Genomic DNA, 24,129 nt, shown 5'->3' with positions numbered 1-24,129 from the left:
ATCACCCTCTGACTATCCTAGATGTATATGAGTTTGTTTCTTCATCAGATTTGGAGAAATGTAGCATTACATTACTTGCTCATCAATGGATCTTCTGCAGTCCATCCCTTGATTCCCCTGATCTGTGTGTATTTCTCTCCCGAGGAGATTGGCTTTTTAACTAGAGTAAGCAATTTTATGGATATAGGACTTGTATTTTGATTCCTACTTTATTTGTAGCAAAGTAAAAAACATCTTAATGATGGAACACACATGAACTTACAAACACACATCTTTTCTCTTCTCAATACATTAATTGATGGACTGGAGCGGTGTGGATTATTGTGATGTTTTTATCAGCTGTTTGGACTCTCATTCTGACGGCACCCATTCACTGCAGAGGATCCATTGCTGAGCAAGTGATGTAATGCTACATTTCACCAAATCTGATGAAGTCATCTACATCTTGGATTGACTTTGGGATTATTATTCATTATATTATTTATTCTAGAAATGGTATTTCAGTTGCAGTGAATTTAAAGGCGGTGTGTTTGTATGATGGACTTGTGTGTGTGTGTTTTTTTTTGTCTTTTTGGACAGTTTCATTTCCTCTTTGGTTCAGAACAGTCACAAGAGTTCGCAAATGCCATACTGTGTATTAAAACACACAGACATGTAATGGTGCCAAGCTGCAGAGCTCGTCTCTGAGCAGGAAGTTGGTCGAGAGATTTCAAAAGCGAACCATCCACGTGCCTGTGTGTGTGTGTGTGTGTGTGTGTTCCTGTGCAAACAGCAATCGTCTCTTGTGTGTCATGTAGAGATTAACAGGAAGCTGTTGCTGTCGTTCTCTCTGAGCGGAAGCCATCTCAGTATATGGTGTCAGTGGCTCTAATAACAGACAGAACCGTGTTTGATCTGAGGAGAACGGGAGAGGAGAGGAGGTGATGGACAGTGAAGGAGACGCTGGAGATTGTTTGCTGGAGGAGTTTCCCTCCATCCCAGCGGAGGCCGAACATGTGGTAGGAGCTCAAAACCTGGTCAACTCAAGTCTTTCCAAACCTGTATGAATTAAGTTTTTCTGTGGAACATAAAAGAAGATATTTTAAAGAACACTAGAGTTACTTTAAAATCTTTAATATGCTATTGTAGAAGTATTATTAGTTTGAGTTCGTTTATATTTTCAGTTTGAATTTTTGTAACTTTGTTGTGTGGTTATTTATTCTTTATTATTATTTTTAATATTTCAGTTTTTATGGTAAGACTTCCATTTGTTAACATTAGTAAACTAACACTGAAAAATACTTTTAAAGCATTTATTAAACTTTTGCTGTCAGGTGATGTGAAATCGTAGTAGAGTTCAACATTTACTAAAATCAAAAGTTGTATCTGTTAATATTATTTATTGGACCTGAGCTAATATGAATTAATAGCTGTATTTTTATTAACTAAATTTATCGAAGATTAACAAATATTTTAAGAAATGCATCGCTTGTTGTTAACGCATTAAGCAATGCTAACTAATGGAACTTTATTGTAAGGTATCGCTGTTTTTATTAACATTTATTTCAGTCTTAGAAATAAATGAAAATTGTTGCCTTAGCCAACTAACTTCATTTCAATTAACATAAAAATGTATTTATTTATTTAAGTTATTGGGCTCCATTGACTTTCAATAAAAAACACTCAGTTATTAGAATAGCTTCTATGTTCTTTGTTTTATACTTAATTCGAAAAGGTTTGAAACAACATGAGGATGGATTAATGATAACAGAACTGACATTTGAGAGCATATCAGATCCATTTGATGAGAAATGTTAATATGTTGATGTGTATACATTGAGATCTCTGACTTTTGATGCAGACTTTGAGATCTTGGCTAATTTTAGACATTGAAATATCTTATGAAACTTCAGAGGTGATATACAGTATGTGAGATTAAAAAGAAAATCAATCTCAATCATTAAAACTATTGAGATTTCATTGTGGTTTGTCTTTCCTACATGTTTTATGTGCGTTGAACGTACTGAAGTGACATTTCCTGTGTGTTTTGTAAGTGAACTGCTCATGGCAGTACTTCCTTATTGAGTCACAATGTTCATGTGTGTTCATCGCTCTCTGTCAGCTGAAATATAACGTGGCTGAATGTTTCTGTGGTGTCTTAAGTCTGGTACCTGCTTTATTTACACTTCCAGACGAGTGTTTAGTCTTTAAATGGCTGTGCGAACTGCACAAGTGTGTTATATTTCAACTGGGCAGTGTTTGATTACAGTTCAGCTCAATTTGTGTGATTCTCTTGTGTCCTTATTGGCCAACGAAAAAACACAAAAGAGAACTTCTGTATGCGGGTCAGTATTATCCATAATGATAAGGTTTCTCTTGATGTTGTTGACTTCCTCTGCATGAGCACTGAACCGCTGAGCTGCCCTTTGATTCTCCTCACACCACTGCTGACTCATTTCTGATTACTAACAAAGACTACAACAGTAGTTTCAATTACAGCTGCAGAAAACATTTTAAAAACACTTAATTTCACTGAAACTGTATTAGATCCTCTGTAAAGCCGTGTTGTACCTGAAGTTATTCAAGAAATTATTGCTTGCTGAACATTTTTGTGACTCTCTTGCGATTAATTTTACTGTAAAGCTGCTTTTAAGTAATTTGTATTGTATAAAGTAAGTGCTATATGAATGTAAAAAGTAAAAGCGGCATTAAAATTATATTAAAAATATACAAAATACACTACGTTTGAATAATTAAGGTGTTTTTTTAGGGGGGGGAGGGGGCATCACAGTTATTTGATCAATTACAGTAAAAACAGCAATACTGTGAAATATTATTGCAAAATAACTGGTTTAATATATTTTAAAGTCCAAAACTTTTGTTCAGCAAGAATGCATTATATTGTACTGCGTCCAGCACAGCTGTTTCCAACATTAATAAGAATGTTTCTTGAGCAGCAAATTTCTGAAGGATCATGTGACATCGAAGACTGGAGTAATGATGCTGAAAATTCAGCTCTGAGCACAGGAATAAAACTCATTTTAACATATATTCATATAGAAAACAGTTATTTTAAAGTGCCCCTATTATGGGTAATGAAAGGTTCATATTTTGGTTTTGGGAGTCACCAGCAACAGGTTGACATGCATGCAAGCTCAAAAAACACTTTCATTGTCTTTATATGCATTTATTTTTACCTTGCTTGCTCAACGACTTGCAAACGATTCACTCAGAAATTCATTTTTACAAACCCAATGACAATGGTCTCATTTTCATAATTTAATTTGATCATGCCTGTAATGCCTGATAAAGCAGCTTTTGTGAGTACAGTGCTGCTTTGTGTACAGCGTTACCGCTCCAAAAGGGCACCTAGTGGCAAAGAATAAATTTGCATTTTCATTCAAACCAATGCGAAAAGACCAACAAGTGGTTTCAGGTTTAAAACCTTGCAGGATGTTTTCATTCACTTACACACTGCATGAAAGGTCATTTTCAAAAATTCATAATAGAGGCACTTTAAATTCTATTGCTATTTCACAGTTTCTACTGCATTTTTGCTCAAATAAATGTGAGCAACAGAGACAAGCTCTTTTGGAAACATAAAAAAAGTGTATATAAAAAAAATATATATATAAAAAAAAAAAAAAACATTTTGTGCAATAAGTGTGCCCTCGGTCCCTCAGGTTCACCAAAATGTGTATTGATGCCAAATATTTCAGTTCAGGCTTCATGCTTGCACTAAAAAGCAGCAAAATCGCTGCAGATACAGACACTTGATCTAATAAGTGACATTCACAAGTCTAATATTTGATTTCTCATACACACTCAGAATCTGGTCTGGACTGTCGTTGGAGGTTTTAGATGTCAGTGTGTTTGGTCTAAGAGCAGGTGGTGTGTTTATGTCCCGCTGTGAGGGAGCTATTTATGGTCGTATTGAATCAATGTACAGCAGAGAGACATCACTGACCCTGGATCCATTAAGAGTCTCGGTCTCAGACATCACGCTCTTTCTTTCAGTCTTTTGAAATCAATGTGCACTGGTTTATATCAGTCCACCATAAAACAGAGTTATGTTTACTGCTGCAGTGATTCTGCAAGATCTGTGTCATTAATACATGGATTTTCAGAGTTTTTTGTTTTTTTCTTTTGGAGGAACTCAAAAAGCTATCTATCTATCTATCTATCTATCTATCTATCTATCTATCTATCTATCTGTCTATCTGTCTATCTGTCTGTCTGTCTGTCTGTCTGTCATTTGTCCTATTATTCGGTCTGTTGTTCTGTCGTTATATCTGTCCATTATTCTATGTAACATCTCTCATCTTTCTGTCTGACTGTCCTTATATCTGCCAATCTATCAGTTAATTTATGTCCCTTTCTTTATTTCTTTCTGTCTGTCCATCATTCTATCAGTCAGTCTCAATGTGTCATTCTATCTGTCTATCAATCTATCTTCTATCATTTTATCTACCTCTCTCTCTTATTGTTTGTCTCTCTGTCTATTGATTTGTCTGTTTGTCTATCTAGCTAGCTATCATTTTATATGTCTCTGTGGATATTTCTGTCTATCTATCTATCCGTCATTCTATCTATTCTATCTTTCTGTCTCATTTTTTCTTTCTGTCAATCGATCGATCTATTTATCATTCTGTCATACATAACCTCAGTCTTCCAGCACTGACCCATGACCTCTCCTGTTTCTCCAAGGATTCGGATGGTTTTTCCGTCCTGGAGCAGCTGGGACTGGACCAGAACTCTGATTTCTCAGACTCCTGCGTGCAGCAGCGGTTGGACGAGCAGCGAGAGAGGATCCGGAGGGAGATCAGGAAGGAGCTGAAGATAAAAGCGGGCGCAGAGAACCTGCGGCGAGCCACCACTGACAAACGCAATGCCCAGCAGGTGGAGAGCCAGTTACGCAGCTCCAGCCGCAAACTGGACTCGCTCCACACTCAGCTGCAAGAGCTGGATGCCCACATCGTAGTCAAGGGTCACGATGACAGCAAAGGTCAGGGGTCACCATTATTATCTTACCTTTAAAGAGATAGTTCAACCAAAAATGAAAATTCAATCATTAATTACTCACCCTCATGTTGTTTCAAACCCGTAAGACCTTCGTTCATCTTCGGAACACAAATTAAGATATTTTTGATGAAATCTGAGAGCTCACTGACGCTCCATAGACGGCAAGAGTGCTACTACGATCATATGAGTAATAAATAGCAAGGACATCGGTAAAACAATCCATGTGACATCAGGGGTTCAACCATAATTTTACGAAGCTACAAGAATACTTTTGTGCGCAAAGAAATTTATTTTTATTTATTTACATTCCTCATAATCCTCTTAGACCGTGACCCCAGATGAATGTTTGACTCTGTCTTTGACCCACAGATGACCTTCAGTCTCTTGGGACGTCAGGTCGCTCCTCAGCCAATCAGGACAGGATTAAGGCTCTGGAGCGTCAGCTCAACATCGAACTGAAGGTCAAACAGGGGGCAGAGAACATGATCCCCATCTATGCCAATGGGGTTGCCAAGGTACTTAATGTCTATCTATGTGACTGTCCATCTATCAGACTGTCTATTGATATGTCTGTCTCTCTGAATGTCTGTCTGGATGTCTATCTATCTATCTATCTATCTATCTATCTATCTATCTATCTATCTATCTATCTATCTATCTATCTATCTATCTATCTATCTATCTGACTGTCTCCATCTATCCATCTTTCTGTGCTCCAGGATAAAAAGCTGCTTCAGTCAGCTCAGCAGATGCTGCAGGACAGTAAGACGAAGATCGACATCATCCGTATGCAGATCCGTAAAGCCATGCAGGCCACTGAACAGACAGACGACATTCAGGGTATGCCTCACCGCTACAGACATGATCTGTCTGTCTTCCTCCGAAAATTGAGCGTTTATCAGCTTAACATGATCATAGAGCTTTTTATAACATCCTTTAACATCACTTTTCTCTGTTTGCCTCTCTGGAGGGGGTCTCATCTCACATAGTCAGACTTCTTCAGCATTAGTCTTGTCCATACTGCAGCTCAGGTTTACTCAACAGTGATATTGTGATACAAGGCTACTAAAATGATTTGCATCCAGTGTAATATTTCATATATGGTGAGGACATCTCATCAAACAGTCTAGTTATCTGTCATCTCATCAAACAGTCTAATTCTGGCAAGTGACGAAAGACTGTCTGTCTTTCCAGACTGTTGTTTATCTGTTTAGACAAACGTAAAAGGGGAAATTATGAAAAGCATTTAAACTCATCTTTACTATACAATGACAGTTCATAGTGACATCCAGAATTGTGGAATAAAGGAATACATCCAGTCAATAATGGGTTAAATGTTGGTCTGTTTCTCACACAATGACTTCAGAAGACTTATAATATAGTACATTAGTCGTATGGGCTGATACATTTAGTACCATAATATAGTGCTACCTAATATACTATTGTATTACCTATGCATTTTTGGAGCTTGCCATTTTTTGGCTGTTGTATATAACCCAAAGTCTGGAAATGTTGGGATGTTTTTTAAATTTGAATAAAATGAAAACTAAAAGACTTTCAAATTAACCAATATTTTATTCACAATAGAACATAGAGAACATAACACATGTTTAAATGGAGAAATATTACACTTTTATCCACTAAATGAGCTCATTTCAAATTTGATGCCTGCTACAGGTCTCAAAAAAGTTGGCACGGGGGCAACAAAGGGCTAAAAAAAACAAAACATTTTTAAAAGATTCAGCTGGGAGAACATCTAGCAACTAATTACGTTAATTGACATTAGGTCTGTAACATGATTAGCTATAAAAGGGATGTCTTAGAGAGGCAGAGTCTCTCAGAAGTAAAGATGGGCAGAGGCTCTCCAATCTGAGAAAGAGTGCGTAAAAAGATTGTGGAATACTTTAAAAACAACGTTTCTCAATGTCAAATTGCAAAGGCTTTGCAAATCTCATCATCTACAGTGTATAACATCAAACGATTCAGAGAAACTGGAGAAATCTTGTGTAAGGGACAAGGCCGAAGACCTTTGTTGGATGCCCGTAGTCTTCAGGCCCTCAGATGACACTGCACCACTCATCGGCATGATTCTGTCATCGACATTACTAAATGGGCCCAGGAATACTTCCAGAAACCACTGTCGGTAAACACAATCTGCTATGCCATCTGCAGATGCCATGGGCCAAGGCTCATTTAAAATGTACTGTTTCAAAGTGGAAAAGTGTTCTATGGTCAGATGAGTCCAAATTTGACATTCTTGTTGGAAATCACAGACGCTGTGTCCTCTGGGCTAAAGAGGAGGGAGACCTTCCAGCGTGTCATCAGCGTTCAGTTCAAAAGAACAACATCTCTGATGATATGGGGGTGCCTAAGTGCATATGGTATGGGCAGCTTGCATGTTTTGGAAGGCACTATGAATGCGGAAAGGTATATAAAGGTTTTAGAGCAACATATGCTCCCCTCCAGACAACGTCTATTTCAGGGAAGGCCTTGTGTATTTCAGCAGGACAATGCAAAACTGCAAATACTGCAGCTATTGCAACAGCATGGCTTCATAGTAGAAGAGTCCGGGTGCTGAACTGACCTGCCTGCAGTCCAGATCTTTCACATATAGAGAACATTTGGCACATCATTAAACGAAAAATATGTCAAAGACAACCACAAAATCTTCAGTAGCTGGAAGCCTATATCAGGCAAGAACGGGACCAAATTCCAACACCAAAACTCCAGAAACTCATGCCCAGATGCCCAGACATCTTCAAATTGTTTTGAAAAGAAGAGAAGATGCTACACCATGGTAAACATGCCCCAGTCCCAACTATTTTGAGACATGTAGCAGGCATCAAATTTGAAATGAGCACATTTTGTGCATAAAATTGTAAAATTGCTCAGTTTAAATATTTATTATGTTATCTTTGTTCTATTGTGAATAAAATATTGGCTCATGTGATTTGAAAGTCTTTTAGTTTTCATTTTATTCAAATTTAAAAAAAACATTGGGTTGTAGAAAAGAACTGCATGAAAATGTGTGGATGTTCTATCCCTTAATGAAGCTATTTCTCAATGCCTTCATTGATAGAGAGTAAAAGAGTCAGGTTTAAAGAAAAACGTGAGATGTAAACAGAGAGATGAGAGCTGGAGAAGAGATGGAGGGAGGAAATTGACGGAGCTGAAGTGTGCGGCTCTAATGGACTCTAATGGCGTGTTTCTGCACTGAAGTCTCATGTGTCCTGGGGCTGGACAGCGGCAGGCTGGTTAAAAATAGATTTATTAATGCCACTCCACCCTTCGGCCATCAGCGTCCATTGCCGGGCCGCTCGGAGAATGACCTTTGACATCCTGTGAGGGGATTTGAGGACGGGTCTCTCCATCAGTTTCACTTGATAATTCTTGATCAATAACATCTGTTCTGTTTCATTTGGTGAATGAAGCTTAAGGTTAGCAAAATATCATGTCCATAAGATCTCATCCTGTCAGTTCGATTCATCGTAATGTTGATTCTAAGAGCTAAAGTGCTAGAAATCATGGTTCCTGTCATTCTGGTTCGTCATTTTAGAAATGGAAAGTCAGGTCAAGCGCATTGGATTTCTTGCACTGCTCTCTGGTTGTATACTGCACCTTTTTTGGCAGTTTAGTCATTTATATTGGTACTCCATATATACTGTGCATGCCATACTAATGCATACTGTGTTTTTATTTATTTCAGTTTCATTTTAGTTTTCAGTTATACACATTTTAATTCTTCAATTTAAACTAAATGAAAATCAGAACTGTTGCTGTGGCTACTAACTGAAATAAAATAGATTTACTCTTTATTTTATTTAATGTCAACTAATGTTTATTTCAATTTTAATGTAAGTTTTAGTAACTTTGTTGTGTGTTTTTGATTTTTTTTATGTATTTTATTAAGTTTTATTTCAGTTAGTGTAATTTCCAGTTGTAGTCAGTTTTGTTCTTCAAATTCTATTTTTTTTTTTTTTTTTTCAGTTAGTTGCCACAGCAACATTTCTGGTTTTTATTTGAAGTTGTATCAGTTGTTAAATATTCCTAATTACAATCATAAATCAAACTCATTACAGATTTTCACTCAGTGACAGAGGTCTTGTGATTGTGTGTTTCTATTAATAGTAGGATCTAATGCATGTGTGTGTGTGTGTGTGTGTCTCTGCAGGTAAGCCGGATCTGTGTGGGGTGGAGCTCCGTATCGAGGAGCTCTGGCATCATTACCGTGTTGAACATGCCATGGCCGAGGGCGCCAAAAACATGCTGAGACTTCTGGGAGCTGGAAAAGCACAGGACAAGAAGGCCATCGCTGAGGTGTGAGAAGCACACATGCACCTCCTCAAATAATTTAGGAGAAACAAAAGCTAACACAGATTAACCACAGAGGCTGGCATTTGTTTGGATCGAAGGAATGAGGGTGAAGGTTTTGTTGGTTTTGTGTTCTAGGCTCAGTCTAGTCTCAGCGAAGCGTCCCAGCGCTTGGATCTTCTGCGAGTGTCATTAGAGCAGCGTTTGGTTAATCTACCGGAAGATCATCCGAAAGTGTGTCTGATCAAGGAGGAGTTAGTGTTGGCATCGTCCTCGTCCTTCAGCTCCCGTCACAGCGCACCCTATGTCCATAATCAGTACAGCACCCTCAACAAACCCTCGCCGCTCACAGGTACGTCACTAACATGAGTGTCAAGAACCTGTCCACAACAACATGACTCAGATTTCACTCCAAAATCAAAAGACAGAAAGACAGTTTGTAAAGAATAAAATGTTAAATTATTATATATTTATTATAAGCTTTTTATTTCTATTTTATGTTATTTTTATTTAAACACATTTTACTCAATTGTAATCACTGTAATGTGAAAAATTATCGGTTTTATGACTGCAGTGGTAAAACAAAAATAGCTATAATAAAACAGACTATAATAGTGATGAATAAATTATGTATTTACTGTATTGTAAATGTCACGTCGAATGCGGCATCCTCATGCTGATCGTGTGACGTGTCTGTCCCGTTCAGGGACGCTGCAGGTGCGTCTGCTGGGGTGTGTGGGCTTGTTGGAGGTCGTCCCGGGCCGCAGTCGCACGTCTCCGATGGTTTTGCCTCACTTCAGTCCCGGAGACAGCCGACCCTTCAAACTCAGTCTGAGCGGCAGAAACAGCAGCTTCAGCCTGAAGATTCCCAGCAAGAGCGAAGAGCTTTCCTGTGAGTGTCCTGCTTAATTCTCTACTGACAGATGCAGTTCCAGTGTTTGTTTGCTTTTTTCATAAATTAATACGTCTATTAACCAAGGATGCATTCAATTGATCGAAGCTGACAGTAACAGGCATTTATAATGTTACAATAGATTTCAATTTCAAATAAATGCTGTTTTTTTTTTTCATTCAACTGTGAATAGGCCTACTGAAAAATCAAATGTGTCAGTTTCCACAAAAATATTTGGCAGCATAACTATTTTCAATCAGTTTCTTGAGCAGCAAATCATCATATTAGAATGATTTCTGAAGAATCATGTGACACTGAAGACTGGAGTAAAAATACAGCTTTGATCACAGAAATAAATTACAGTTTAACAGAGATATTCACATTGAAAAAATTAAGTTGTAATATTATTTCACTGCTTTTACTGTATTATTTGATCAAATTAATGCAGCCTTCTTGAGCAGAAGAGATTCATTTTAAAAAAATTGTAAAACTTTGAATTGTAAAACCCAAGTTTGAGATGTGAGCGGTCATTTGTTAAGGAGCTCTCAGCTGTAACATCTAAATATTAATATTAATATTTAATTTTGCAGTTTTTATTTTTAATATATCTTCTGAATTTACTAGTTTAAAGTTTTTAAATTCAGTGTGTCAAATAGTCTCAAACTCATGTCCAAAGTGCAAACAAATATTATAATTTTTCCATGATATAAGTGAGTGAAGTGACATACGGCCAAGTATGGTGACCCATACTCGGAATTCGTGCTCTGCATTTAACCCATCCAACGTGCACACACACACACACACACACACAGCAGTGAACACACACACACACACAGCAGTGAACACACACACACCGTGAACACACACCCGGAGCAGTGGGCAGCCATTTATGCTGCGGCGCCCGGGGAGCAGTTGGGGGTTCGGTGCCTTGCTCAAGGGTACCTCAGTCGTGGTATTGAGGGTGGAGAGAGCGCTGGACATTCACTCCCCCCACCTACAATTCCTGCCGGCCCGAGACTCGAATCCACAACCTTTCGATTACGAGTCCGACTCTCTAACCATTAGGCCACGACTTCCCACTTCCCATATAAGTCTTTTAAAGCATTGTAAGTACAGTGTTTTGTTGATGGATGTATTTAGCGACAGTAAGTGACCGTCTGGTGTGTTTTTCGTGTGTTTAGTGGAGGTGAGCGCCGTGTTGAAGCTGGAGAACTGTGTGGTGGGACAGACGTGCTGGAGGAGTGTTGGTGAACAGACGTGGGATCAGACCTTCACTCTGGAGCTGGAGAGAGTGAGTAACACACACACACACACACACACACACACACACTCAGTACTCGCTCAGATATTCATCTGATGTACTGGTTCAGTCCAGAGAGATGGAGATCGCGGTGTACTGGAGGGACTATCGCTCGCTCTGCGCGCTCAAGTATCTGAAGCTGGAGGACTTTCTGGACAATCAGAGACACCGAATACAGCTGGAGCTCGAACCGCAGGGACTGCTGCTCGCCGAGGTACAAATACACACACAAACAGGGCAAACATGGCCGGGAAATCTGTGCTGAACGCAATTTGCATGAGTTTTAGGCTGTGTAGTGGTGTTTACATCACAACAATGACAAAAGTACTAGTAGTGATGCAACAAAATGTATTTTTTACTAAAACACTTAAATCTAAATTAAAGTTTTAATTAAGCTGAGAAACAAAACTGAAAATAATGTTTATTTAATAATCAGTTAACGAATGCAAAAAAAAAAAAATGCTATTTAAGAATAATTCCTGGTTTACTGTGTTGTTTGTAGGGCTATAAAAGTATATAAATAAAATAAAATATAAATAATGAAAATATCATTTTTATTATTATTTTAAAAAACATTATATAATATAAAAATGAGTATTTATTTTATATTACAATTGAAAAATTACAATACTATTATTTATTATTACATATTACATCTTAATTTCCATTTCTTCAACTTATTTTTGCACTCAAAGCTTCTTATATTGAATATATTAGAATATATTATATTCTTATATTGGCGTCATGCTTTGGTAGATGCTCTATAATGAAACAGGGTTTGTATTCACGCTTGCGTTACAGGTGATGTTCTTCAACCCTGTGATAGAGCGAGGTCCACGTCTACAGCGGCAGAGGAAGGTGTTTTCCAAACAGCAGGGTAAATCACATTCACTGCCTCTTAGCTTCTCCTGCAGTGCATGCTGGGAAAAAAACACTGCACACAAAAGATGAATCCCATGCTGAATGCACTTGCAGCAGTAAAAAATGTACTTTGAAATTTATTATGAAGTTAGATGTAGATGTATATGCAAAAACGAAAATTTGTATTAAATTAAAAATCCTAGTTATACTTACACTATGTAAAATGTACTTGAAAATGATAAAAACTGCCTTTTTTGTAAGGCAGCGGATATTTGCACTAAATGTAAATAGCGATAGAGGCTATTTAAACTAAGTGTAAATAGCAATTAGATGCTATTTACACTATGTTAAACTAGCAGGATTTTCTGCTATTTATAGTAGGCCTACTTGTTGCAAATTGTGGCAATTGTCTGCACCTCAATATTGTATTACATTATAAAACAGTATGCAATAATAAATTATTAAATGGATGCCACCTTCTTGGTACAATATAGCCCTCCCTACATCTACCCTAACCCTACCCGATACTTTATTTTCTTTATTGAAAATAAATGCCTTTTCGATAGATTTGAAAAGGCAGAAAAAACAAGTTTGGCAAAAGGCGGGTTTGAAACCGGGTTGTTCTTGTCAAAAAAGACTACGGCGCGCGTTTTACCATCTGCGTCACTGGAGCTGATGAGTCATAGCCGTTGTTTTTTATTATGTTGATTATCCACATGTTAGTGGGCGGAGTTAGTGTAAATAGCCTCTGCCAACAAGGCGGGCTATTTGCACTGTGTGAATAGTCACTTCATTGAATTAATCTATTTTAGTCTCCAAAAAATGTATATATAATATATGATAAAATGTGGTCAGTTAGTTACTGTATGCTTGTTTGCTCAGGTAAAGCATTCCTGCGTGCAAAACAGATGAACGTGGACATGGCGACGTGGGTTCGTCTGCTGAAGAACGCCATTCCCATGAGCTCCTCCACACACAGCTACACACATCACAGCAACACACACAACAGCAGGTACCGTAACACCCCGCAAACACACGCCTGATCACCTGACATTTATCCCGACCGACGTCATGAACTTCTCACTTTCCTCGACAGTGAGATTTCCATCCAGAAGATCCAGCTAGACGCCGACTCTCCTCCATCTGTGACGAGGAAAAACACACAGACGTCAAACACAGTAAACCTGAGAGACTTTATTTCATGTATTAATTACTTTATCTTCTGTCTTTTGAGCGTTGCCGCACCATATACATTTTATAACATTTTACAAACGTAACAGCACTGATTTTTATTTAATATTCAACTTTATATTTACTTACTTATAGGCATTTGTTTAAACCATTTAATTTAATTTATTTTCACTTAAATGCAAGCAAACTTATTTAATATATAATTTTTATATTTTATAACTATATTTGATTTTATAATTTGTCTTTTAAGCGTAGCTGCACCATAGGAATAAATAAAGTCATTTATTTTTTATTTTATTTTAAAATGCAAACACATTTATTTAATATTTTCATAAATTTGTCTTTCAAGTGTAGCAGCATCATAGAAATTAATAACGTCTGTAAACTTAATAAGAACACTGATATTATTTATTTACCTACAGGCAGTTGTTTAAACCATTTGAATTTTTTTTTTTTTTTTTATGTAAACTTGTGACATTTTTCCTATTGTCTTTTAAATGTAGCAGCACCATGGAAATTAATAACATTGTAACCCTCATAGCAGCACTGATTTTAGTTATTTATTTAGTAGATTTATCATTTACAATGATTGAAAACTCTTTCTCAGATGTAATTGTGATGTGTTTTATTGGCATGTTCATTTGTATTGCCAAAGCATTTGCAGCTAAGCTGTATATAATGAGATAAAAGTAACACCAGTAATATTGTCAGGGTTGGGTAAAGGGATGAGGCAAGGACTCAATGATGCAGGAGAATGGGCTTTTTATTAGTAATATAATAAAATAAGACAAACTAAAACTACCCCGTGGGGGCAAAAACACAGCTGGCAACAAGACAAGGCTTGGCTAGGCAGGACAGGGCAGGGTTAGGGTGAATTAAAGTGAAATAGCATGTGCAAAATAAAGTAAATGAAATAATGTAAGCTAAGCTAATAACAATAAATGCATATAACAAAAAGGAAATGATTAATCAATAATAATCTGTTTCTCAGGTGGACATTGGCCCAGCATCCGAGCCGGTCTCTCCTCCTGATCCTGCTCCTCCGGAGAGGGCTGTCAGGACCAGTTCCCAAAACTCCCAGCGCAGGTACACGTCCCACCAGCACACAATATGTTTTCCAGAGCGGGCCAAGACACGGCATGAAACAAACACACACACATTCACACGTACATGATGCCTGTGATGTTGTTTCTGACCTCACACCAGCTCTTCCCTTCAGTTTAATTACATCCGGCCTCTCTCTCTGTCTGTGTGTGTGTGTGTGTGTGTGTGTGCAGGCCGTCCAAAAGCACTCTGTGTCTTCAGGATTTCCGAATGATCGCAGTGTTGGGCCGAGGACATTTTGGCAAGGTAAGTGAAACATGTTCAGTCTCAGAACTATTAGCAAAGCAACTAGACAGACTGAATCAACACATTCGCCCAAAATGTATCTTGTGCACGCTTTAAATATTCTGCCTAATGTGATTATGCTTTCAGCTAAGAATGGGGCATTCTACATTTAACATATTTTACCACAATTTTCACACTTTCTGACTAGCTGATGACTTTTCTGGACAAACTGACTAATAAAAATGTGTCTTGCAAGCAGTGTTATTATACACTACAGCAGTGTTTTTGATCATATTTTAAATTATTTTTTCCATGTTTCAGCTGTCTTTTTCATTTTAAGTTTCGGTAATTTTATGTTTTGGCATTTTTATAATTTTTTGTATTATTTTTGTTTTATTGCCGTTTTAGAATTTTTGTCATCCAACTTTTTTCAGTTTTATATACACACACACACACACACACACACACACATATATATATATATAAGAGTTTTCTTTTCCTTATTGGACATATTTCTCTGTAAAAATCGTGGAAAAAATTCTTGCAAGCAGTGTTATTTTAGTATTTATTTATAAAATACTATTATCGTGTGTGTGTGTGTATAAATATATATATATATATATTAGTGCTGTCAATCGATTAAAAAAATGTACTAAATAATAAGTAAATTACTAATTAATCACACTTGTTTTTTTTTTTAATTAATCGCAATTAATCCCACCTAACATTAAAGTTAAATATACTTTAACGTTCAATCTTCAAATGAATGTACAAACAACATATTTTTAATATTTGTTTAATGGCATCTTTATTTTTATGACTGAAGGCCAGTATCACTGATACCAATTAATACTGATTTCCCTATAAAGAAAAGTTCCCCTAATATTTAACCATTGACTATAGCCATTAAACATTACATTATAATTAAGAGCTATCAATTTGAACATTTATTAGCCTTAAAAATAACTTCTAATTTAAGTGAACTTAAAGCAATCTTCACATAAACCCATTATAATAAATGTTATATTTAGCTAGGCTACCTGTGCCCCTCAGCAGAAATATACAGAAATTGAATAAAGTTATCAAACACTAAATTCTAAACTAAATAGAGATAAATACTTACGGCTATATAAAAGTGATTGATTTCCTCTTTTATTCTTAATGAACAGGTATCACAGCAGCTGGTTATTAGGTTATTTCTTTGAGATGTCGCTGCTGAACGTGACGTGTATCTGAGGGTCTGCGACTGAATAAATACACTTCTTGTCAAGAAAACACAGACAGAAACAGCAGTTATGAGTGGGGTGGCCAACCCTAGGCCTCGCCCCTGCGTTAAATAGCGTTACACTGAAAAAACGAATTTTGACAGCGTTAATATATATTTAATTTATATTTGATATAGTTTTACAAATGACTAAACTGCTAGTAAGTCCTACACAGAACTAACTTAAAACAGTGGTTTTGCTTCTTGAATTTTGCATTGCATTAACAACAAACGCAATGAGAGAATTTTTGTATCATTTCTATTGGAGACACAGATGTGAATGAAGATTCAAGTGTCTGTTAGGCATGATATGTGTGTGTTTCCAGGTGCTGCTGTCCGAATACAAACGCTCAGGGAAGGTGTACGCCATCAAAGCGCTGAAGAAAGGGGACATTGTGGCACGAGACGAGGTGGAAAGGTGAGGAACTTAATTTAAGTTTAGCGTGAGAGAAAAATCGCTTTTCTCTGCTTGCTTGATATTTTTATTATTTCCTAGTAAAAATATTGTGCAAATTGTTTCTTGCTTTAAGCATTAATATAGTAAATCATAAATCTAGTGAACTTCACTGTACAAAGTGATTTATTAATTTTTTTTTAAATGCAAAAGTACATTTCATCTGTTTAGTGTTCAGTCTAAACTCTCTCCACTCTCTTCCAGTTTGTTGTGCGAGAAGCGAATCTTCGAGACGGTGAACAGCGCACAGCATCCGTTCCTGGTCAACCTGTTTGCGTGTTTTCAGACGTCAGAGCATGTGTGTTTTGTGATGGAGTACACGGCCGGGGGAGACCTGATGATGCACATACACGCTGACGTCTTCTCTGAAACACGCTCCGTGTAAGTCTGATTATCTCAGCTAGTTAACATGCACCACTAGTAATCATTACTGTATACATCACAGGTCAATTGGGTAAAATGTAAAAGATTCCATCATATTTTCCAGTTGACTAATCACAATAGTTTTGTACTACTGGTTTTCTGAAACGATATGCTTAAATATGACACTTTTACCAAATGAATCTAAAGATTTTTGTTATGAAAAGCTATTGACCATTGCGTGAAAAGCTGTTTTTCTGTTGTTGTTGTTTTTTCCTGTAGTGCACTTTAGGTGTTTTGTTCCTGTATTCATATGTATTGTTTACTGTATTCTTCATATATATATGTGTGTGTTTGTTTGTGTGTGTGATGCAGGTTTTATTCTGCATGTGTGCTTTTGGGGCTTCAGTTTCTTCATGATAATAAGATTGTGTATCGGTGAGTAAACACACAAATAGAGCTGTGTTCATCAAATCAAGTTAGTACAAGTTTGTAATTCTAGCATCTGTGGCTGTGTGTGTGTGTGTCAGAGATCTGAAGCTGGATAACCTCCTGCTGGATACTGAAGGTTATGTGAAGATTGCAGACTTTGGTCTTTGTAAAGAGGGTGAGTCAGACTGTTCTTTCCTTAATGATATTGATGAGAGTTGATGAGAGAAGAACATGATGTTTGTTCACTGCTAGATCACAGTGAATGGCCAGATGTGCGATTTAAAAAAAAAAAAAAAAAACTCTACCATTCAGGCATTTGGGGTCAGTATGATTTTTTTTAATTAAAGTTATTGAAAGAGGTCTCTTCTGCTCACCAAAGCTGCATTTATTTGACCAAAATACATATTATTATATTTTAATATTATTACAATTTAAAATAAGTGTTTTGTATGTGAATATCTGTTAAAATGCAATTTATTTCTGTGATGCAAAGATGAATTTTCAGCATCATTACTCCAGTCTTCAGTGTCACATGATCCTTCAGAAACCAGTGTAATATGCTGATTTAATGCACAAGAAACATTACTGATTATTTGATGTTTAAAACAGTTATGCTGATTCATATTTTGTGGATAATGTGATGCATTTATATTTTCAGGATTCTTTCTTGAATAGAAAGTTTAAAACTAATGGTCAGATATACAAACTTTACTTTGAATTTTAGTACAATTTTGCGAGGCAAAAAAAAATCACAGCCAGTTTATTTAAAATAAAACTTAATTTATCAAACTGTGGTTGAGTAGAACCGGGGGGCTTACACATACTGCAAAAAATGTGCGTAATCTCCTTTTTGCTCCCTCTTTCTGTTTTTTCAATATCTTGTTTTTATCTTGTGTCCTGTAGGAATGGGTCATGGTGACAGAACCAGCACATTTTGTGGGACTCCGGAGTTTCTTGCTCCTGAGGTTCTAACAGACACGTCCTACACCAGAGCTGTGGACTGGTGGGGTCTTGGTGTGCTCATTTACGAGATGTTGGTTGGAGAGGTGTGTGTGTTTGTGCAATATTTTATTATATTGTTTTAGTGGGGTTGTTTTTCTTGATTAAAGCATAAATCGAACAAAATCTACTGAAGTTCACCACAAAGCTTGACTTTTTTTTCTGTATTTTAGTTTTTTTTCCAGTACAAACATCTAAACATTCTTAAATCCACATACCTTTGCAAATGCAAAGTGTTAAAATACAAAGTCTTATTTTCTGATAAATAATCTGTGCGTGTCCAGTCACCGTTCCCGGGTGATGATGAGGAGGAGGTGTTCGACAGCATTGTAAATGATGAAGTACGTTACCCAAGATTCCTCTCCACCGAGGCCATTGGTATCATGAGACGGGTAAGACTCTTATTTTTTCCCAAAGCTGTTCTCTGATTGGCTGTTTGCTAACTGAAAGGCATTGTTTTTCATTGGTAGCTGCTGAGGCGTAATCCTGAGAGACGACTGGGCTCCAGTGAGAAAGACGCAGAGGACATCAAGAAACAACCCTTCTTTAGAGTATGAAGACTTTACTTGCCACAATAATATTGAGTCCCTAAATAGATGGGGGGATGATAAATAAATGAGATTGGAAGAAATATTATATTTCAATACTTTTGTGTTCTCTTGCAGAAATGTTGTGTTACACAGAGAAACTTTTGGTGCTTTCCACTGCACAGTACTGCTCAGCACAGCTCGGTTCGGCTCGGCTCTGTTTGCGTTTCCACTGCAGTTTAGTACCGCTTTAGAGTGGGCGGGATTATACACATCACCCCATCAAGCTCTCGCTGGATCCGCTCCTCGGCTATCAACGAGAGAGGAATGTCTGTATTCCTCCACAGACCACGAAACAGACATTTTTTGGTTGTTAAAAAAGGTGTGCTCGTTCAAAACAGTTTCGTTGCGTTGCGTTCGATCCTTCGCTGGCTGTGCTGATTTAAATCTAGTGGGTCTGGTGTCTCGTGTCGCAAGTTGTGTGATGACGCAGGTAGTGTCAATTCTCTCCGGCCAATCAGTGATCAGCAGGTTTACACATCACATTTTGGTAACGCTTGGAGCCTCAGCTGAGGTGATACTGAAAAAAGTACCAGGTACTGTACCAAATGGAAAACCCCCCAAAAGTGAGACGTACCGAACCATACCGTGCCGTACCATGCAGTGGAAAAGCGCCATTTGTGTTCCCTCGCAAAATATTTGCGATGAGTTGCAAAACTCTTGGAAACATAGAAATAATATGGGGTGGAAGGCAAAAAATATATATTAAAGTCAGTGCTTTTGCAAGTAAACGCAAACGTTTCTCAGTGGAACCTAACACCTTTGCAAGAGAATATTTCAATGCTCGCAAAACTTTTGTGTTCCTCCAAGAAACGTTGTGTTCTCTTGCAAAATATTTGTATTCCCTCACAAAAGATTTGCTTCCCCCAAGAATCTTTGGCATACTCTCACAAAAGTATTGCACTCCGAGAAAACATCTGCTTTTTTCTTCACATCTCATATTTTGTTTCATTGCCATATCCTTTTAGGGACTATAATGCCAAAGTTTCAATCTTAGTGATGATGTGACTCAATCATCTTCTCTTGCTCTGTAGAATATAGACTGGGATGCGCTTTTGCAGAGGAGAGTTCCTCCTCCTTTCGTTCCTGCAGTGAAAGGAAAGGAAGACGTCAGTAATTTTGACGCTGAGTTTACGAACGAAGCTCCGACATTGACGCCTCCTCGTGAACGCCGGACCCTATCGCGGAAAGACCAGGACTACTTCAGGGACTTTGACTATGTCTCTGACTTCTGCTAGGACACAAGTGTGCATACTGACGCTGCTAGGTATGGGAGATGTGGTTCTCGCATCCTAGTCCCCATCAAGGCTGCTTGGAGGCTTCCTGCCAATGGAACATGGGTTTGTTCAACATGAAACCATAAAGAGAGTAAGCGTACTGGGCCCATAAGAGTGATTGGATCTTGAGAAAATGAGTACATCTGACTGTAGGAGGTACATCAAACATGAAGAGATTCAAGAATCCAGATAATGTGAAGCTCTGAAAGCTGGTGGCCACAATGTTTTCTCGCCCTGTTTGCAAAGAGGCAGGATTTTCAAATGGTCAGTCAGCCTCATTCATGACATTATCCTTAGCACCAGATGCTAATGAAGTCATTAATCTTGTGAAAAGAGTCATTTTTGTAGGCCAGTGCGCATTTTAGCACTTCTGGTTCCATCATTGTGAAGTTAATGTTTTTCTTGTTTTTGAATGTGTTTTTGGTTAAATGTCTGAGGTTAACACAAGCGCAACATATTTTCACACTCTATTCTACAACATAAAGTGTATCAATAATTCCCACTTGCCTTGAAAAAGGCAGTTGTTAACAAGTGTCTAAATAGGACTACAGAGGTTGTTGAGGACGTTGCGTGATGTACTCATCCACTCACACTTGCACAGCCTCATTCCAGTAATAATTGTGCTCTTGCAAACTATTCTAAATGAAACTTTCAGGGAAATTTTTTTTTAAACAGTGACCGAAATAGCTGCTGCAAACTGTAGTGGTGTAGTTCATTCATAGCCTACAGTTAGCTGTTTACTTCTAGTGATTATATTTAGGCTTCAAAATTCATAGAAGTTGTTTAATTATCATAATGAAAAAAATGTGTAAAAATCATAAACTTTTGTTGGTCATAGAGATTATTTTCTGCAATAATACAAAAGCTAATGAAAAAATCATACTGGGTTTTTGTGGAAGGAACAAGGGTGAGGCTAACTTATGGGTTGCCGGCCTACTAAAATACATCACTGCAGCGCTCTATGGGAGCTCGTTGACTAGCAGGGTAGTTTTTTGTTACTGACCCGAGTAAAATGACTCACCGAATTCTCCCTTCTCCTGTCTTTTTGTCTCCATTTTCTTTGTTTACCAATGTATCCATGTATCACACACAATCCAGAGACTGTTTACTTCTGTAGTACACTCATTTAACCAGACGAGAGCGGCAGAGAGTTTGAGAGTACTGGAAACACTGTTGTGTCAGGTGTTGGTTGTTCTGAGATCCTTGAGTTTGTATGCATTTACTGTTATGAGCATGTCCCTTAATGAAAGGCAGGATCAACCTCTAGATTTGTATTTTTTAGAGATTCTGTTTTTCTTTCTTACTAAAACTTGACTAACTATGGAAATGCTATGCCTGAATATTACTATATTAAACAACTCAACTCTTTTGGGACAATGGAGGTCATATTCTTTTTTTTTTCATGGTGAAAACATGAAATTAAAGAGAAGGGTGAAAAATGTTTTGACCAGAGTCAAATTGTGGAAAATTTACCTAAATTAAGCGGGGAGAAAAAAGATTACGGGTGTTGCAGGATGGCGCAGAATGAAAAGATCAATCCCACACAGATGTCTTCAAACTAAAGGTAAGATGTGAACATCCCAACACATACACATTCACATCAAATGATTTATTATTAATTAACAGAAACTGGGAGTGATGATGTAGTATCCACAATTTATTTTGTAAATGCAGATATTTTAACTATTAAAATAATCAGGTTAGATTATTTTAATTTATGAATACATATGAATAGTAATTATGGATTTATCATAATAAAACTGAGTATATAACTAAATATGTTATATGTAAGAAAAATAAACTTCATCCAAAGGGAAATGAAGATTATTTTGTGACCCCACTGATAGCGTTTTGTCTTGTTTTAAGCATTAACACACCTAATGTTGTTCTTTTTTCCCCAGACAGCAAGGCTTAATTTCTTACATCTCATGGCTTCTCAAGAAATCTCGCTTTTAGATTTTTTACATAACCTGTAATGTATAATGCATTTTCATTAGAAAAAAATTTGTGAACAGCCGAGGTTATGTGAAACAAGTCCTTCAAAAAAAGTTTAAAAAAATATTTATCTTTCCACTCTTGTATGTTTCCTGGTAGTTTGTGAAGATTCAATGTAAAGAGGCCACTCATACACACTGCAAATACACAGTCCAAATGATCTTGCTCCAGACTAACCAAAACATCTGACGTGAGTTAATTGACCGTCATCGGAGCAGACTGATTAAATTGATGTTTTTAAACATCTCTCAGTGATTGCAGCAGCTGCTCGTTCTGCACGGGGTCATGTGGCTCTGATTTGTTGGGAAGGCTCAGGTGTGTTCTGGTCTCATCACATTAAATATTCTGCAGATTTATTATCTTTCCACACAGTTGAACTCTGAGTGTCTTTTTAAAGAAATCATAACAAAATACTGCGCTCTTCTTCTGAGATAATCCAGCTGGCAGTGCTGGTAAAGTACCAACAACATTGTTGAACTTATGAACTTTGTTCAAACTTTAATGTTAGAAACTCGATTTTTTTACAATCCCAAAGTTTAACAATTAGACTTAGGGGTTTGTTCATCTACTTAACCCAAAGTATAAGCAGTAATGAGGGATATAATGTGGGAAGTCGTGGCCTAATGGTTAGCGAGTCGGACTTGTAATCCAAAGGTTGTGGGTTCGAGTCTCGGGCCGGCAGGGATTGTAGGTGGGGGGAGTGAATGTCCAGCGCCCTCTCCACCCTCAATACCATGACTGAGGTGCCCTTGAGCAAGGCACCGAACCCCCAACTGCTCCCCGGGCGCCGCAGCATAAATGGCTGCCCACTGCTCCGTGTGTGTGTTCACTACTGAGTGTACACTTGGATGGGTTAAATGCAGAGCACTAATTCTGAGTATGGGTCACCTTACTTGGCCACACACCACTTCCCTTTCTCATTTTTTCTTTGAGAGTGATACTTTTATTATAGTATAGTAAAAGTTTTGCTTTTGCGTTTTAAATAAAAACGTTTTTCCTTGAGACGCATTTCAAAACAATGTGTGTTTGAGTTTTTGACCATTCAAGACGTTTGTCTTGTGTGTCTGTTAACAGTAGAGTAATCTGTTCATCTGCAGACAGAAGCTTTCTGTTCCACCATGTTTCTGCTCAAGGTGAAGATAACAGCCATGTTTGTTTTTCACGGACTCCAAAAATGGTTATATCAGTTATATCTGGTAAAGTTGTTTACGTTATTTCTAAATACATCTCTTTCTTTGTGTGTCTTTTTATGGGTTTACATTTTGGTTTTTATCTTGTAGACCAAGTCCTCCAAAGTCACAGCTGTCCTCCCTCAGATAGTTGACTGTGAGGAGAAACTGTGGTCATGATCCTAAAGCACTGCTGCTCAATCTGGGACACTGATACTATTTTTTTTGTTTTGTTTTATTGGCTTTATATTGTAAAATACTGTTGGGTTATATGCAAGCAGACATTGGTCAATTATATTTCGCAGTTCATGAATATGACTGAAGTTGACTGTTTTAGGATTCCAGTGACAAGCAAATGCTGTGTCTTTATTGAATGAGAAATTGCTGATCGATCGATTACAGAATCAGTGGATGAGAGATCAGAAAACATGTCAAATACTGACAGTACCTTAGATGTTCATGACGTCTACGGTGCTTTTCCATGAAATTCAGTGTATTTCTGCATGGAAAGATATGAAAAATGCAAGAGAGAGAGTTCAAATGTTAAAAACTACAAATATATATAAAAAACCTCTTCATAACTAATGTTTGTTTATATTAATGTCCATAAGTGACTGAAAACAAAAAAAGACTTTCTTGACAAGATTTGACCCATTCAGTGTGTTCACAATTAAACTTATGCTCTTAGGAAACCATGTAATACTAAA

The 24,129-nt window shown here is 37.3% G+C and overlaps 1 protein-coding gene across 1 annotated transcript; it reads left to right on the top strand.

Moving 5' to 3' along the window:
* Nucleotides 1-816: 816 nt before the first annotated feature.
* On the top strand, nucleotides 817-22,073 carry LOC306863313 (serine/threonine-protein kinase N1-like). Its single transcript, XM_079406563.1, has 22 exons — nucleotides 817-998; nucleotides 4,687-4,984; nucleotides 5,371-5,516; nucleotides 5,721-5,841; nucleotides 9,173-9,318; nucleotides 9,451-9,664; nucleotides 10,019-10,204; nucleotides 11,386-11,495; nucleotides 11,575-11,718; nucleotides 12,306-12,381; nucleotides 13,248-13,377; nucleotides 13,462-13,543; nucleotides 14,548-14,642; nucleotides 14,834-14,906; nucleotides 16,476-16,567; nucleotides 16,808-16,984; nucleotides 17,339-17,401; nucleotides 17,494-17,570; nucleotides 18,299-18,441; nucleotides 18,679-18,786; nucleotides 18,865-18,945; nucleotides 20,016-22,073. Exons 1-22 carry the CDS (start codon nucleotides 924-926, stop codon nucleotides 20,217-20,219), a joined length of 2,841 nt encoding a protein of 946 aa, XP_079262689.1. The 5' UTR covers nucleotides 817-923; the 3' UTR covers nucleotides 20,220-22,073.
* The last annotated feature ends 2,056 nt before the right edge of the window (nucleotides 22,074-24,129 follow it).

This window comes from Barbus barbus (assembly GCF_936440315.1).
Source record: "Barbus barbus genome assembly, chromosome: 4".
NCBI lineage: Eukaryota > Metazoa > Chordata > Actinopteri > Cypriniformes > Cyprinidae > Barbus > Barbus barbus.
Note: the sequence above shows the minus strand (reverse complement) of the source record. Positions and strands in the feature narration are given on the sequence as shown.